Consider the following 13,612-nt stretch of genomic DNA (forward strand, 5'->3'; position numbering starts at 1 on the left):
CATCTTTTAAGTGCAATTTCACATCTGAACCACACTTTCAAAGTGTGCAGACATCCCTTCAGACTACCCACTGGTAGTCTTTTTAACAACTGGCACACTGAGGGACATATTTAAATAGAAAATACAAAACCCACAACTGTCACAGCCACACCTCCTCTGCTGCAGTCATGCAGGCGGGGACCAGTGTCACCAGACAATGCTCACGTCGAGCAGGGCTGGCAGGGTCCCACTCACAGAGTTGCTGAGTGGAACCAACAGAGCTAACACGGTCCCACCCTTATGGCTCTGAGACCTTCTTCTGCCAATATACATCCACAATAATTCAAATTTGTCCATGTGCTCTTGTGGTAAGGATCAAATCCCACTGACTGCCTGGAGACGGGATTTTCTTTGTAGAGCACTCACACTCGAACTCCATCTCACAGTTACTCAGAACACGAGGACCACACAGGCCATGTCCTCCACTCTACTCATGCTTCAATGACGCACAACCAGATATCAAATTAAGGAGCTGCTTCGTGCTTAGTGTACCATTCAAGGCCTTCCGCTATCTGGCCCTGTCTCATTTTCAGTCCCATATCCTGTGATCCCTCCTCCTCAGATCCTTAGTGATAGGCAACTCTTGCCATTCCCCTCATGTGCAAAGCCTTCTGAGGCCTGCACTTCTGCACAAACCACCTCTTCTGCATGGAAGGAAGCAGGACATCTTGTCAGTACTGTTTTGAAAAGTGGAGCATTTAACAAGGTCAAATGTTAAAAACCTACTTTAAAAAAGTCTCTAGTAACACAATAAGACATCCTCAATTCCACCATAATTACAGCAGGCTTTCACTTTCTATTTTACTAATTTCAAACTCACAGAGTTTTACAAACATGTTTGATTTACAAAACTGCCCCCCATTCCTTCCTCTTTCCCTGTGAAAAATTACAGGGGACTTTCTCCTTTACTTATTTCTGTATTACTTGAATTTTCAGTGTTTTTTAAATAATTGAAAAAAGTAACCTTTTAGAAATCGCTCAGCACTGGGGTGACATGGTAGATGGACACTGTGGGCTGCTGCTCAGTTTTGCTTAGGTGGCTTTGGCCTTCTCCAGGCAGGTGTGGGACTGCAGAGGCCAACTCCCCTATCAGAAGTCCTCCCATTCCCCTCATCAGTGATTGGTCAGGAGTCCTCACTGAGGCCCATCAAGGCAGGGCATTGGCATCTATGAGGGCTGCTATCAGTCCAGCCATGAGTTTAGGTCTAAACATTGGCCCAGTAGCCTAATGAAAGGACTTACATTCCATGGTTCAGGGAGAAGGGGCAGGGAGCTGGTGCTGGGATTTTCCCTGTCTACCAGTGGATGTTTAGGGTTGAGGAGAACTATCAGTCTTGTTCCTCACATTAAACCTAAGGTGCATTACTGAATGCACTCAAAGAATTACATGTTATAACTAGATTTTCTGTACAATCTAGAGTTCACAGATAATGGAAGATTGCACTGTGATTCAAGTACTACCTCCCCTTCCCCCTGAAGCTGAATATAAATAAGTGCGTATTAAGTAATGTAAAATATTAAGCACACAACCCCTGTCTCCCAAGACCTGGCCTGGAAAACAAGTGGGAAGATGAACAGCTGAAATCCTACAATGATAAACATCAGGATTAAGGCATGAGGGGGCTCTCTCACACACAGAGAGGGATGGTCAGGGATAGCCTCTTAGAAGGGGTAACCCCTGACCTGAGATTTGACTTAAAATATGAATAACAGAAGGGGGAAAGGCAGGGAAAGGCTCTAGGCAGCAAAGAAAGAAAGATTGCAGCAAATAGAGGAAAGTTCTTTTTTAACAAATGGTGCTGGGACAACTGGAGAACCACATGCAAAAGGATGACCCTGGACCCTGACCTCACACTGATATCGTTTGGATCTGTGTCCCCACCCAAATCTCATCTTGTAGCTCCCATAGTTCCCATGTGTTGTGGGAGGGACCCAGTGGCAGATGACTGAAGCACAGGGGTGGGTCTTTCCTGTGCAGTTCTTGTGAGAGTGAATGGGTCTCACGAGATCTGATGGTTTTAAAAACGAGAGTTTCCCCGCACAGCTTCTCTCTTTTGCCTGCTGCGATTCATGTAAGACATGACTTGCTCCTCCTTGCCTTCCGCCATGATTGTGAGGCTTCCCCTGCCACGTGGAGTTGTAACTACAATTAAACCTCTTTCTTTTGTAAATTCCCCAGTCTCGGGTATGTCTTTATCAGTAGCAAAAATGGACTAATATGCCACATACGAAAATTAATGCAAAATGAATCAAAGACCTAAATGTAAGAGGTAGTACATTATAAACACACTAGAAGAAAACTTAGGACTAAGCAATGGTTTCTTAGATATGACACCAAAAGCACAAATGACCAAAGGAAAAAATAGGTAAACTGGGTTTCATTAGAATTCAAGGCTTTTGTGCTAAAAATGATACCATCAAGAAAGTGAAAAGACAACTTAGAGAGTGGAGAAAATACTTGCAAATCACATACCAGATATACAGGACTGGTATTCAGAACACAGAAAGAACTCTTACAATTCAAGAATAAAAAGTCAAATAACCCAATTTAAAAATGGGCAAAGGATCTGAATGGGCATTCCTCCAAAGAAGACACACACACATACGGTCAATGAGAGCACATGGAAAAGATGCTCAGCATCATTAGCTATCGGGGAAGGGCAAATCAAAACCACAATGAGATATCACTTAACATCTATCAGGATGACAGCAGTAAAAAAGAAAAGATAGTAACAAATGTTGATAAAGATGCGGAGAAACTGAAATTCTGGTACCTTGCTCACCAGAATGTAAAATGATGCAACCATTTTGGAAAACAGCTTGGCAGTTCCTCAAAAAGAAAAACATCATTACCATATGACACAGCAACTATATTCCTAGTATATACATAAAAGAACTGAAAGCAGGTACACAAATACTTACATACACATGTTCACAGCAGCATTATTCATAATAGCCAAAAGTGGACACAACCTAAACGTCCACAAACTGATGAATGGATAAACAAAATGTGGTATATCCATATAATGAGGTATTATCCAGAAATAATAATGAAGTACTGATACATGCTACAACGTGTGTGTACCTTGAAAATATTATCCTAAGTGAAAGAATCCAGTCACAAGAGACCATGAAATGGATAACATGAAATGTCCATAATAGGCAAATCTACAGAGACAGAAAGTAGATTACTGGTTGCCTAGGATTTGTGGGTAGGGGGAAATAGGGAGTAACTACCAATGGATATGGAGTTTCTTTTGGGGATATAAAAACCTTCTAAACTTAGATCATGGTGATGGCTGCACAATTCTGTAAATCACTAAAACCACAGTGTATTGCACAAAATCACTGCACTGTCTCCCTTTTTTTTCTTAGTGTCTCGTTCTGTTCTGTTGTACAGGCTAGAGTGCGGTGGCATGATTATAGCTCACTGTAACCTCAAACTCTTGGGCACAAGTGATCCTTCCGCCTTAGTCTCTGGAGTAGCTGAGACAATAGTTGTGAGACACCACACAAGGCTAATGTTTTTATTTTTAATAGAGATGATGCCTTGGTATGTTGCCCAGGCTGGTCTCAAACTCCTGGCCTCAAATGATCCTTCCTGCCTCAGTCTCCCAAAAAGCTGGGATTAGAGACAGGTGCCACCACGCCCGGCTGTACTGTATGCTTTAAATGGGTGAACTATACGGTGTGTTAATTATATCTCAATAAAGGTGTTTTGAGGACAGGGCATGGTGGCTCATGCCTATAATCCCAGCACTTTGGGAGGCTGAGGCAGGAGGATCACTTGAGTCCCTTGAGTACAGGAGTTTGAGACCAGCCTGGGAAACATAGTAAGACCCTGTCTCTACAAAAAAAAAAAATTTGGCAGGTATGCTGGTACAAGCTATAATCCTAGCTACTCGGAAGGTTGAGGCTGCAGTGAGCAATGATCAGGTCACTGCACTTCAGCCTGCGTGACAGTGTGAGGCCCTGTTGAAAAGGAAAGAAAAGAAGCTGGGCACAGTGGGTCACGCCTGTAATCCTAGCACTTTGGGAGGCCGAGGCGGGTGGATTACCTGAGATCAGGGGTTCGAGACCAGTCTGGTCAACATGACAAAACCCCGTCTCCACTAAAAATACAAAAATTAGCTGGGCATGGTGGTGCATGCCTGTAATCTTACTCAAGAGGCTAAGGCAGGAGAATCACTTGAACCCAGGAGGTGGAGGTTGCAGTGAGCCAAGATTGTGCCACTGCACTCTAGCCTGGGAGACAGAGTGAGACTTCGTCTCAAAAAAAAAAAAAAAAAGAGAGAGAGAGAGAAAAGCAAAGAAGAGAAGAAGTTCACCCAAGGACCTTTGAGGGGTTGAGTGTGCCTAAAATACATAGAGCTGGGACAATGGAGGTGGCACAAAGAGGTTGGACAGATCAGTAGGAATCAAGTCATGAACGGTCTCATGGGCCAGACTAAAGAGTCTGGGTATTTTCCTGAAGGTAAAGGAGAGGCATCAAAGAGTTTTGAGGAGGGAAGCAACATATTAGATTCAAATTGTAGAATACGACTACTCCAGCCACAGCAGGGCATCGCTGGATGCAGGATGGCAGGTGAGGAGATGCACAACCAGGGCAATGGGAAGAGCAGGAGACTCTAAAGGGCAGCCCTGGCTCACTACGCCTTTCCCTGGAATACCAGGAACTATGTATTTTTACAGACATAGTCCCTACTCTCAAGTAACTTATATTTTAGATGGCAGGATGAGAAGCTCACATGAATTAGGATAATACCGATGGACTCTGGCAAGCTTCAGAGGAGCTTGGAAGTAGCAGTGAGGTTCAGTCTGAAAGTCACGGAGTTGGGGAATGGCGGGGCTGCATGCAGGTGTTCTCTGACAGCCTTCTGATTGAGACAACTCCACCCAGAATTCAGAACTGGGAAAGCCCCAGGTTACGAAACCAGCCTCATTTTCCAGTCAGGCCCTGGCGAATTGCTGAGAACCATACAATCTCAGACATGGAAGGGATCAGAAAGGTCCCTGAGCCCCTCCCTGTCTGATGTCTGAATTCTACCTACAGGACCTCTGGCTTTCTTTCTTTCGTTTTTTTTTTTGAGACAGAGTTTCACTCTTGTCGCCTAGGCTAGAGAGAAATGGCACCATATTGGCTCACTGCAACCTCTCTGTCTCAGGTAGTCGCTCAGAGTTCAAGTGATTCTCTGCTCAGCCTCCTGAGTACTGGATTCAGGTGCCTGCACCGACGCCCTGCACATTGCGTAGTTAGTAGAGATGGGGTTCTTTTTTTTTTGAGACGGGAGTCCTCGCTCTGTCGCCCAGGCTGGAGTGCAGTGGCCGTATCTCAGCTCACTGCAAGCCTCCCGCCTCCCGGTTAACGCCAATTCTCTGGTGCCTCAGCCTCCCAGAGCTGGGACTAACAGGCCCCGCGTCACGTCCCCGGCTATTTTTTTTTGTATTTTTAGTAGAACCGGGTTCACCATATTTAGCCAGGATGGGTCATCGTCCTGACCCATGATCTGCTCCGTTCTGGCCTTCCCAAATGCGGGATTACAGGCTTAGAGCCACCGCGCCCGCCAGAGACGGGGTTTCAACATGTTGGCCAGGCAGGTCTTGAACCCTTGACCCATGATCCTCCTCACCTTAGCCTCCCAAGGGCTGGATTACAGCTGTGAGCCACCACACCGGCCAGACCTCCTGACTTTCTTAAAGACCTCTCAGAGAGTCACCACAAAGGAGTCTGTTATCCCATCTTTGGATGCCGGTACTGTCAAACCTTTCCTCCTTTGAGCTTGGTTCGCCACCCCCTGATACAGAGCTCTGCCATTAAGCCACCTGGGCACCCATCCTTCTGCACCTGTATCGGGTCACTCATTGACACGACTGCCCATGTGCCCTCTCACCATCTTCTCTCCTTAAAGCTAACGCAGATGTCCTAATCCCTTCCATAAGTCCTCAGGGAGGTGATCCTGAGTTCTCGTCTGCTCATTCTCACAAACACTAGGATCTTAGGGGATTCCTAACAAGTAACAGCCTAACAACGTCAGAGCACTGACTGACCATTGCAAAGCAGCAGACCATGTGGCTTAAAGTTCAAAATGATCACAGGAAGCCGGGGCATTGGGTTTGACACATGGCCCTGACTGGACAGAAACTAGAAGCCAAGTATTCCCCCAGGTATTACTAAAACACACATCTCCACCCTGTCTTGTGGAAAGTATGCTTGGGCCTGACAGGAAAGCTCACCTCTCTCCCAAATGACCCAGACTTAGAAAAATCACTTTGCAGTTCAGGTCCGGTCAATGGTAAGGACAGAAAAAGAGGATGCATAACAGAGGGAGAACAGCAGCAAAGAAACAAAGGGAAGAGTTCCCAGCCCATCAGTAAGCCCACAAGTGCCCATCCGGTGTTAAAGACTTCTCAGGAGACAAAACACAGAGACCTGGATGATCTAAAACCTTATCCAAGAGAGCTGTGAAGTGGACCTGGAACTGGAAAGGATGGGGTAGGTGTTTCAAGCCAGACAGTGCAAGGAGAGACGAAACCTGAGCAAGGGTACAGGCACACCTATCTCGACCAAACAGATGTGTTAATGCTGATGAATAAATGAGCCAACAGACACCTGAGGGTACACCTATGCCGGGAAGGCTGGCCTGCGACAGCAAGACCCCGAGACTCAAAGTTTGCAGAAGCCAAGCTATGCCTTTGCTAACTAAGCCTCATTTATTGTTATACCTGCTGTACCCACACCAAAAAAAACAAAAAACAAAACAAAAAAAAAAACTGAGCACTCAAGGATCACAAATTAACGTAGAAACGTAAGAGTAAAGGGATTAGACCAAGAAGGAATTTGTGTATGTGTCACTCAACTTCTACATTCACAGCTGAGAAAACTTGGACTTCAAAACTAATCAAGTCACCTGCCATAATTCACCATTACAATAGCATCAGATTGATATTGAGGGGTAAAAACATTTCAGCTCCTTTCCTCTCTGCACCATGCTGCTTTTAACTTTGGGCTTCTCTGTGACACTCCCTACCCAGTCGAGAGCAGAGTGCAGGAGCTCAGACTCTGAAACCACACCACTTGAGTTCAAGCCTGGTTCACTACGTAACTGCCGCAGTGACCCTGGGCAGGTTAGTAAATCATCCCTGCTCTTCCATTTCCCCGCCTGTGAAAGATGGGGATGATTGTGCAATCCTACATCACCAGGAATGTGATGAGAGTTTAAATGAGCTAACAATTGCTATACACTTTAGAACACCTCGCTGGACACAGAGCACTAAACTACATTATAAACTAGCAAGCTAAAACTAGACATTAACTTGGTAGCAGCTCAACCTTCAGCCATCATCTGTAAGTGGAGATGCTGGGATCCTCCCAGTCCCACAATGACAAATGAGATAATATAATACAGCATCCATACATGTCCAGGTTATCATTCCCCCATGCCTAATTTATTTAAAATCATCTCTTCCTCCATCCGGCGAAAGTACGGTAAACCAGAACTAAAATAATCAGTGAAAGCATTCGATATGTCACTTGATCTGAAACATAAATTAAAGCGGAAAGAAAAATCTTCAATGTAAATGGGAATTCATTTAAAATAAAAATAAAACATAGGAAGGACAATGATATTTAAGAGAATTTCTGGCCAGTAAGGTGGCTCATGTATGTAATCCCAGCCCTTTGGGAGGCAAAACAGGAGATAGCTTGAGCCTAGAGTCAAGATCAGCCTGGCAGCAACCGGCAAGACCCATCGCCACAAAAAAATTAAAATTAGCCAGGCAATTGGTGATGCACACTGTGGTCCCAGCTACTCAGAAGGCTGAGGTGCCCGTGTTCTTGCCATTGCACTCACCCTGGTGCAGAGCGAGAACCTTGACTCATAAAAAAAAAAAAAAAAAAAAAAAAAAAAAAAAGGGAGACAAGCAAACAAGAAGAGAATTTCTTTGTTGTTTACTTTACAGCATCAGGACAAATTAATTCCAAGAGGAGCCCTAGAGCCTGTTGGGTTGAGCCTACCTCATCCCACATCCCAGCTGCAGTAAATGGGAGAATGCTACTGTGGAGTAGTTAGTGGTAGGTTTTTAGAAGAAGGTTGTCTTTGGTTTTGGAGTGCTGAGATTAAGTACTTTCCCCTCTGTGTTCAAACTTTTATTAACATATATTTGTAACATAGTAGACTAATGATATTATAATTTAAGCATATGCTTGGCAATGTTTTCATTTAAACCACACCAATGGGATATCTAACCTTTACACGGTCAGGGTCCACATAATGCATTTTTTTCATGTCACATTCTTCAGTAGTATAATTTAACTTGAGGATATAAAGGATCCACACTCCAAACACAAGCAATGTACATCTGGAAAAAAATCAATTAGGTATTATGATGTAGTCATGTGAGAATCATGAGATGCAATGTGAAACTGAAAACGGAATCCTAAATGAGTCTGCCTGCTATGCAGCATAAAACTACAATCTTTACGTTGACGTTGGGGTGAAAGGAAGGGGCCATTTCCTATTTTCCTGACAAGATAAACTAGTCATTTATGACTGTCTTTGTTATAAGCAAACACAGAATAACCTTTTTTTTGCAAGAGCACTGTAACAAAACCTGAATCACAATGCCAATTATTGAACTTCAAATCAAGTAATAGACTTGAGCGATAGAATCTTGGCTTCAATCTTTTGTGACTTTAAAATTCTGTCAGTCCTTAAAAAAAAAAAAAAAAAGACACAGTCTATTCATAGTATTTCTAAAGAATTCTACCCAGAAGTGAGGCTGACTGGGAAGTGAGATCATTAGTTACCCTTAAGATGACCTAAAAAATATTTTTAAAGATCTGATAAATTCACACTATTATATGGTTTAATACACACACACACACACGACTTGGAGAAAAGAGCTGAGTCTAGTCTTAGTTTTAGAAATCTCATTTTTACTAAGTTCTCCAGTGACACAAACCACAAGCTAAAAAGTTCCAACCAAAGTTTAAGAACCACTGCTTTAAACAATTCTGTTCTTGAAAAAACAAATGTAAGAAATAAGTAAAGAGAAAATAATCCATTTGCTAAACAAAGGGGCAGTTTTTTTTTTCAAAAAAAGCATCTAGCATAATACTCTATACATAATACATACAAAATATTTCTTAATATTTGAGGATGAGAATACAATGAAGTGTTGGTGGGAGCGTTTTTAAAACTTTAAAATTCTAATTTAAACAGGCTTCCCATGACAACTTGGACAAGCATCTTAATTCTTCCCTTGTGTACAATGGGATTGTGTACAATGATAAGTGAACAGGATGCTATCAATTTGTGTAAAAGTGGATTTGGGCAGGGGGCATGGCAGAGCACACACACACACACACAATATTTCTCATATACACAAGAAACTGGTGACACTGGTTATCTTTAAGTATGGAGGGGAAATGGGGAGCAGGGATGAGAAGCTGTTTCACTGAGACTCTTTAATACTTTTGAATTTTAATCTTGTAAACCTAATATTACCTATTCTTCTCTTCAGCCCCAGAAAAGGTGTTACATTCAGTGAATATACTTCCCTTATTTTAGTTAAAAAAAAAAAAAAAAAAGAAAGAAAGAAAGAAAAGAAAAGGGCGTGAAGGCAAGCCCAGTGTCTGTAGCATATATCAGACTGTGCCTTAATTCCCGGTGTGAGTCCACCTCACCTATAGCCTAAGCAGCACAGGACGCAGGTCTATCTCCCCTGCTGCCTTGTGGCTGGTGCCCAGCATGTCAGGCACGTTGTGGGCCTCAATAAATACTGGTTGGTGACTAAAGGGAGGCTGAATATGACATAAGCTTTATTCTTATAAATTTTCTTTTTTCCTACACCTCCTAAGTCAGTAAAGTGAGACAGAAGACTAGATTGCAAGATTGGATTTCTATGTTTAGACATGAAAAAAGGGCAATTTTCAACTGGGTTTGACTGGTATATATGTTAAAAAAAAAAACCTGCCAAGTTCCTCCTTCATTAATTCTACCACTTATTAGCATGTAAGGGTGACCTGGCTCAAACACCTGTTATCATTTTTAGTATTCGATATTTAATAGTATTCAAGTGCCTTCAGGGAAATTTAATTAACCATATTTTAGATTAACTTACAATAGCTAAGGGAAAAGCCCTCTTTTGTTAAATAAGGGCATGAAGAGCAGTGCATGGTGAGAGTTGCTCTCCCAGGCAACCAGGCCAAGGTACAGGGCCTGAGCAGCTACTGGGCACTGTGCACTTACCAATTTTATACAGTCAGCTGTTCAGGCCCACTCCAGCTGTGCACTCAGTCTTCACTCAGACGTGCCTTTGAATGAGCCTTTGACCAAGTGTGCCTCTCCAACATTAGCCATCTTGAGACTCTCACTGAATTTTTCTCCTCCTTCTACACAGTTGACCCAAAGCAGGGGGATCTACAGTCCCAGGGGCGGTACTTACTTGAGGATGTCTTTTAATAACAAGCTGGGTCTTCTCATCTTGCTTTGAGCTCGGGTGTACCATTGCAGGGAAGGCCTTGAGCAATCACTTCTCAGTTTCATATACGTGTACTCACTTGGCATTGCTGTGAAGAGAGGGGAAGAGTGAAGAGGGCAGTGGGGAGAAAGAGAGGGGAGAGTCAGGAGGATGGATTATGGTTTTCAAAGAGCCTTTATATGTTGCATCCATACCATGGAATACTATCCGGCAATAAAGAAGAATGAACTGTTGTTACATGCAATAAAGTGGATGAATCTAGAGGGAACTATGTGGAGCTGAAACCAAAATGTTACATACTGTATGATTCTTAACAACATTCTTCTTCTTCTTTTTTTTTTTTAATTGAGATGGAGTCTTGTTCTGTTGCCCAGGCTGGAGTGCAGTGGCACCAATCTCGGCTCACTGCAACCTCTGCCTCCCGGGTTCGAGTGATTGTCCTGCCTCAGCCTCATGGGTAGCTGGGATTACAGGTGTGTGCCACCATGCCTGGCTAATTTTTGTATTTTTAGTAGAGACAGGGTTTCACCATGTTAGTCAGGCTGGTGTCGAATTCCTGACCTCGTGATCCACCTGCCTTGGCCTCCCAAAGTGCTGGGATTACAGCCATGAGCTACTGCACCCAGCTGATTTTTAACATTCTTAAAATGACAAAATTATAGAAATGGAGACCAGACTAGTGAGTGTCAGGGGCTGTGGAAGGGGAGGTAGATGTGGCTATAAAAGGGCAACACAAAGGGATGGAGATGTTCTACATCTTGACTGTATCCATGTCAGACTCCAGCTGTGATATGGTACTATAGTTTTGCAGGATGCTACCAGTGGGGGAAAATGAGTAAAGCGTACATAAAATCTCTCTAGATTGTGTTTTACAATTGCATGTGAATACGATTATCCTAAACTTTAAAGTTTATTTTTTTAAAAAAGGACTTTTACCTTTTAGAGCTACATACAGAAATATCTACAGATCAAAGAGCGAAAATGAGATCTGCTTCAAAAACTCAGGAAGGGGATAAGTGGAGGGCCAGGGAGAATAGATAAGACTAACTTTAAGCTGGTAACCTATTAAAGCTGGGAGATGGGTACTAGGGCTCACTACACGATTCTCCCCATTTCTGTGTATGGTTAAAATTTATATAATAAAAAAGTTTAAAAAGAAAGTTACATTAAAAGCAGAAGTGTTACATCAAGAAAAAAAGAAAAAAAGAGAATATGGCAATTTAAAAAAACTTTTCTTAAAAAATATGTTAATTGTGCCTGCCTATTTATTCTTTTTTTTTTTTTGTATTAAAAGATGTTTATTTAGAAAAGAAAAATTAGCTTTGACAAGAGACACCTGCACATTTGTGTAGCCAAGGAGATGTCAGAGCAGAGGGTGAATCCTTCATGGAGACTGAACACACCGGTGGCCAGCTGTGGCAGCGACAGTGAACACATGTCAGTGTCGGCCTGGGGGCAGAGAGGCTGAATGCTTTAAGTCTGATGGAGAGCCTGCCTTGCTCAGCCCTGTTACTACGTGGAAATCACTGTACGCCACACATGTGCAACTTACAACTCTCAGGTTTCCTGAATGTGTTTTGGAGCCACTGGCCGGTGGGCCGCAAATACTTGGAAGCTACCATGATGCTTCACACATGACGATCATTTTGGTAACTCAAAATATAAATGCGGGCTTGGTGCAGTGGCCCACGCCTATAATCCCAGCATCATGGGAGGCTTGAGGCCCCAGGAGTGTAAGACCCAGCCTGGCAACATAGGGAAACCCTGCTCTATACACAGTAGTTCGCCCTGGAGCCAGCAGCTACCCAGGAGGCCTGAGTTTGGGAGGATCCCTGAGTATGAGATCTGGAACCACAGTGAGCTGTCGATCGTGGCGCACTGCAGTCGCAGCCTGGGCCCAAGAGAACGAGACCGTCTCAAAAAAGGGCAAAAAAACAGAAAATGTAGTGCGACAAAGCTCCCGGTGAGATGCGCGGAACTCGCATTTATGCTAAAAACAAAAAACTAAAACCTATACAAAGCTTGAAAAGGTGGTTTATAGCCGGGGATTGAGGTTACGCTCTTGGCTTGGTTAAACGCAAGCATCTGCAGTGGCCCCAGGCTATGCTGTGCCTAGCAGCACCTGGAGAATCTGAAATGTCGCAACCAGCTGACTAGCAGAGGGGACTCTACAGGGGAAGTGTCCCTGTGGCACGCAGTCAGAGCGCGCGGCTGTGCTGAGGGACTCGGGCCAGATTTCTGTGCTGGCTTGGGTTCTTAGGCCAGCAGTTTGATCTTCACATTCATTATTCAAAATCTTCCAGCAGGATTAGAAATCAAGACAAGCTGATGAAACTCGGGTCTGTTTTTCCTCGAAGTGTGGTCCTGGGCTCAGGTGGGCTCACATCGGAATTACATGATTGTGGCAATAACTTGGACTGCCGCTGTGTCTGGAGCACGGCTCGAGCTGTTTTTGTCTCGGACCAAGATGGCCTCATTTCTATACTGTGAGTACCGACATGCTCGGCCTCCTGCTGCAGGTATTCCGCAGGTGGCACCAACTCGCAACTTCTGGCTGTTGCTGGCTGCCAGATGAGCAAGGAGGTGTCTCTGTATCAGGATGGCGGCGTAGCCTTCAGACAAGGCCCTTCTCTTCCAGAACGCGGCCACTTCATCCCTCCCTGTCCCGCTGGACTCCTGGGATCCTGCTTCTGAGATGGCCACGAGTGACAGCCTGGCCACAAGCTTCGCACTAAATTAAGCGGACAGGCTTTCCCAGCTTGGGGTTTAAGGAGCCCTCGTTTAATTGAAATGGTAGAAATTAGGAATTCAGCCCATTTGGCAGGCAGCGCCCCTCAGGAGGGTTGTGTGGGCAAGGAAATGAGGGCCCCCGGCTTGCCATTATGAAGACACCTGAGACCCATTTCAGCGGGAACCGAACACAGGTCGAGCAGCGCCGCACAGGCTCTCGCGGGTGCAGCTGTGTGGAATTGTAAAGACGCTGGCGTCAGCACCGCTGGGGGGTGATTCTGCCACCCATGGCCTGGACCACTGAGCTTGAGAGATGGATCCAGGCGGCCGCTGAGGAAGGGACATGGTGGCCCCAGAACGC

The 13,612-nt window shown here is 44.2% G+C and overlaps 1 protein-coding gene across 5 annotated transcripts in view; it reads right to left on the reverse strand.

Moving 5' to 3' along the window:
* Nucleotides 1-13,612, reverse strand: part of ST3GAL5 (ST3 beta-galactoside alpha-2,3-sialyltransferase 5) — an 84,376-nt gene that overhangs the window by 14,055 nt on the left and 56,709 nt on the right. For 4 of the 5 annotated variants that reach the window (XM_017856327.1, XM_017856326.1, XM_017856325.1 and 1 more), the window contains exons 2-3: nt 10,486-10,609; nt 8,286-8,397 (exon numbers count right to left, since the gene is read on the reverse strand). In XM_017856327.1, the coding sequence (XP_017711816.1) occupies nt 8,286-8,397; nt 10,486-10,609 (236 nt within the window). The remainder of the gene's footprint in view (nt 1-8,285; nt 8,398-10,485; nt 10,610-13,612) is intronic. The other variant, XM_017856328.1, reaches the window with a different exon arrangement.

The sequence above is a fragment of the Rhinopithecus bieti genome, unplaced genomic scaffold (assembly GCF_001698545.2).
Source record: "Rhinopithecus bieti isolate Rb0 unplaced genomic scaffold, ASM169854v2 scaffold_44368, whole genome shotgun sequence".
Classification (NCBI taxonomy): Eukaryota; Metazoa; Chordata; class Mammalia; order Primates; family Cercopithecidae; genus Rhinopithecus; species Rhinopithecus bieti.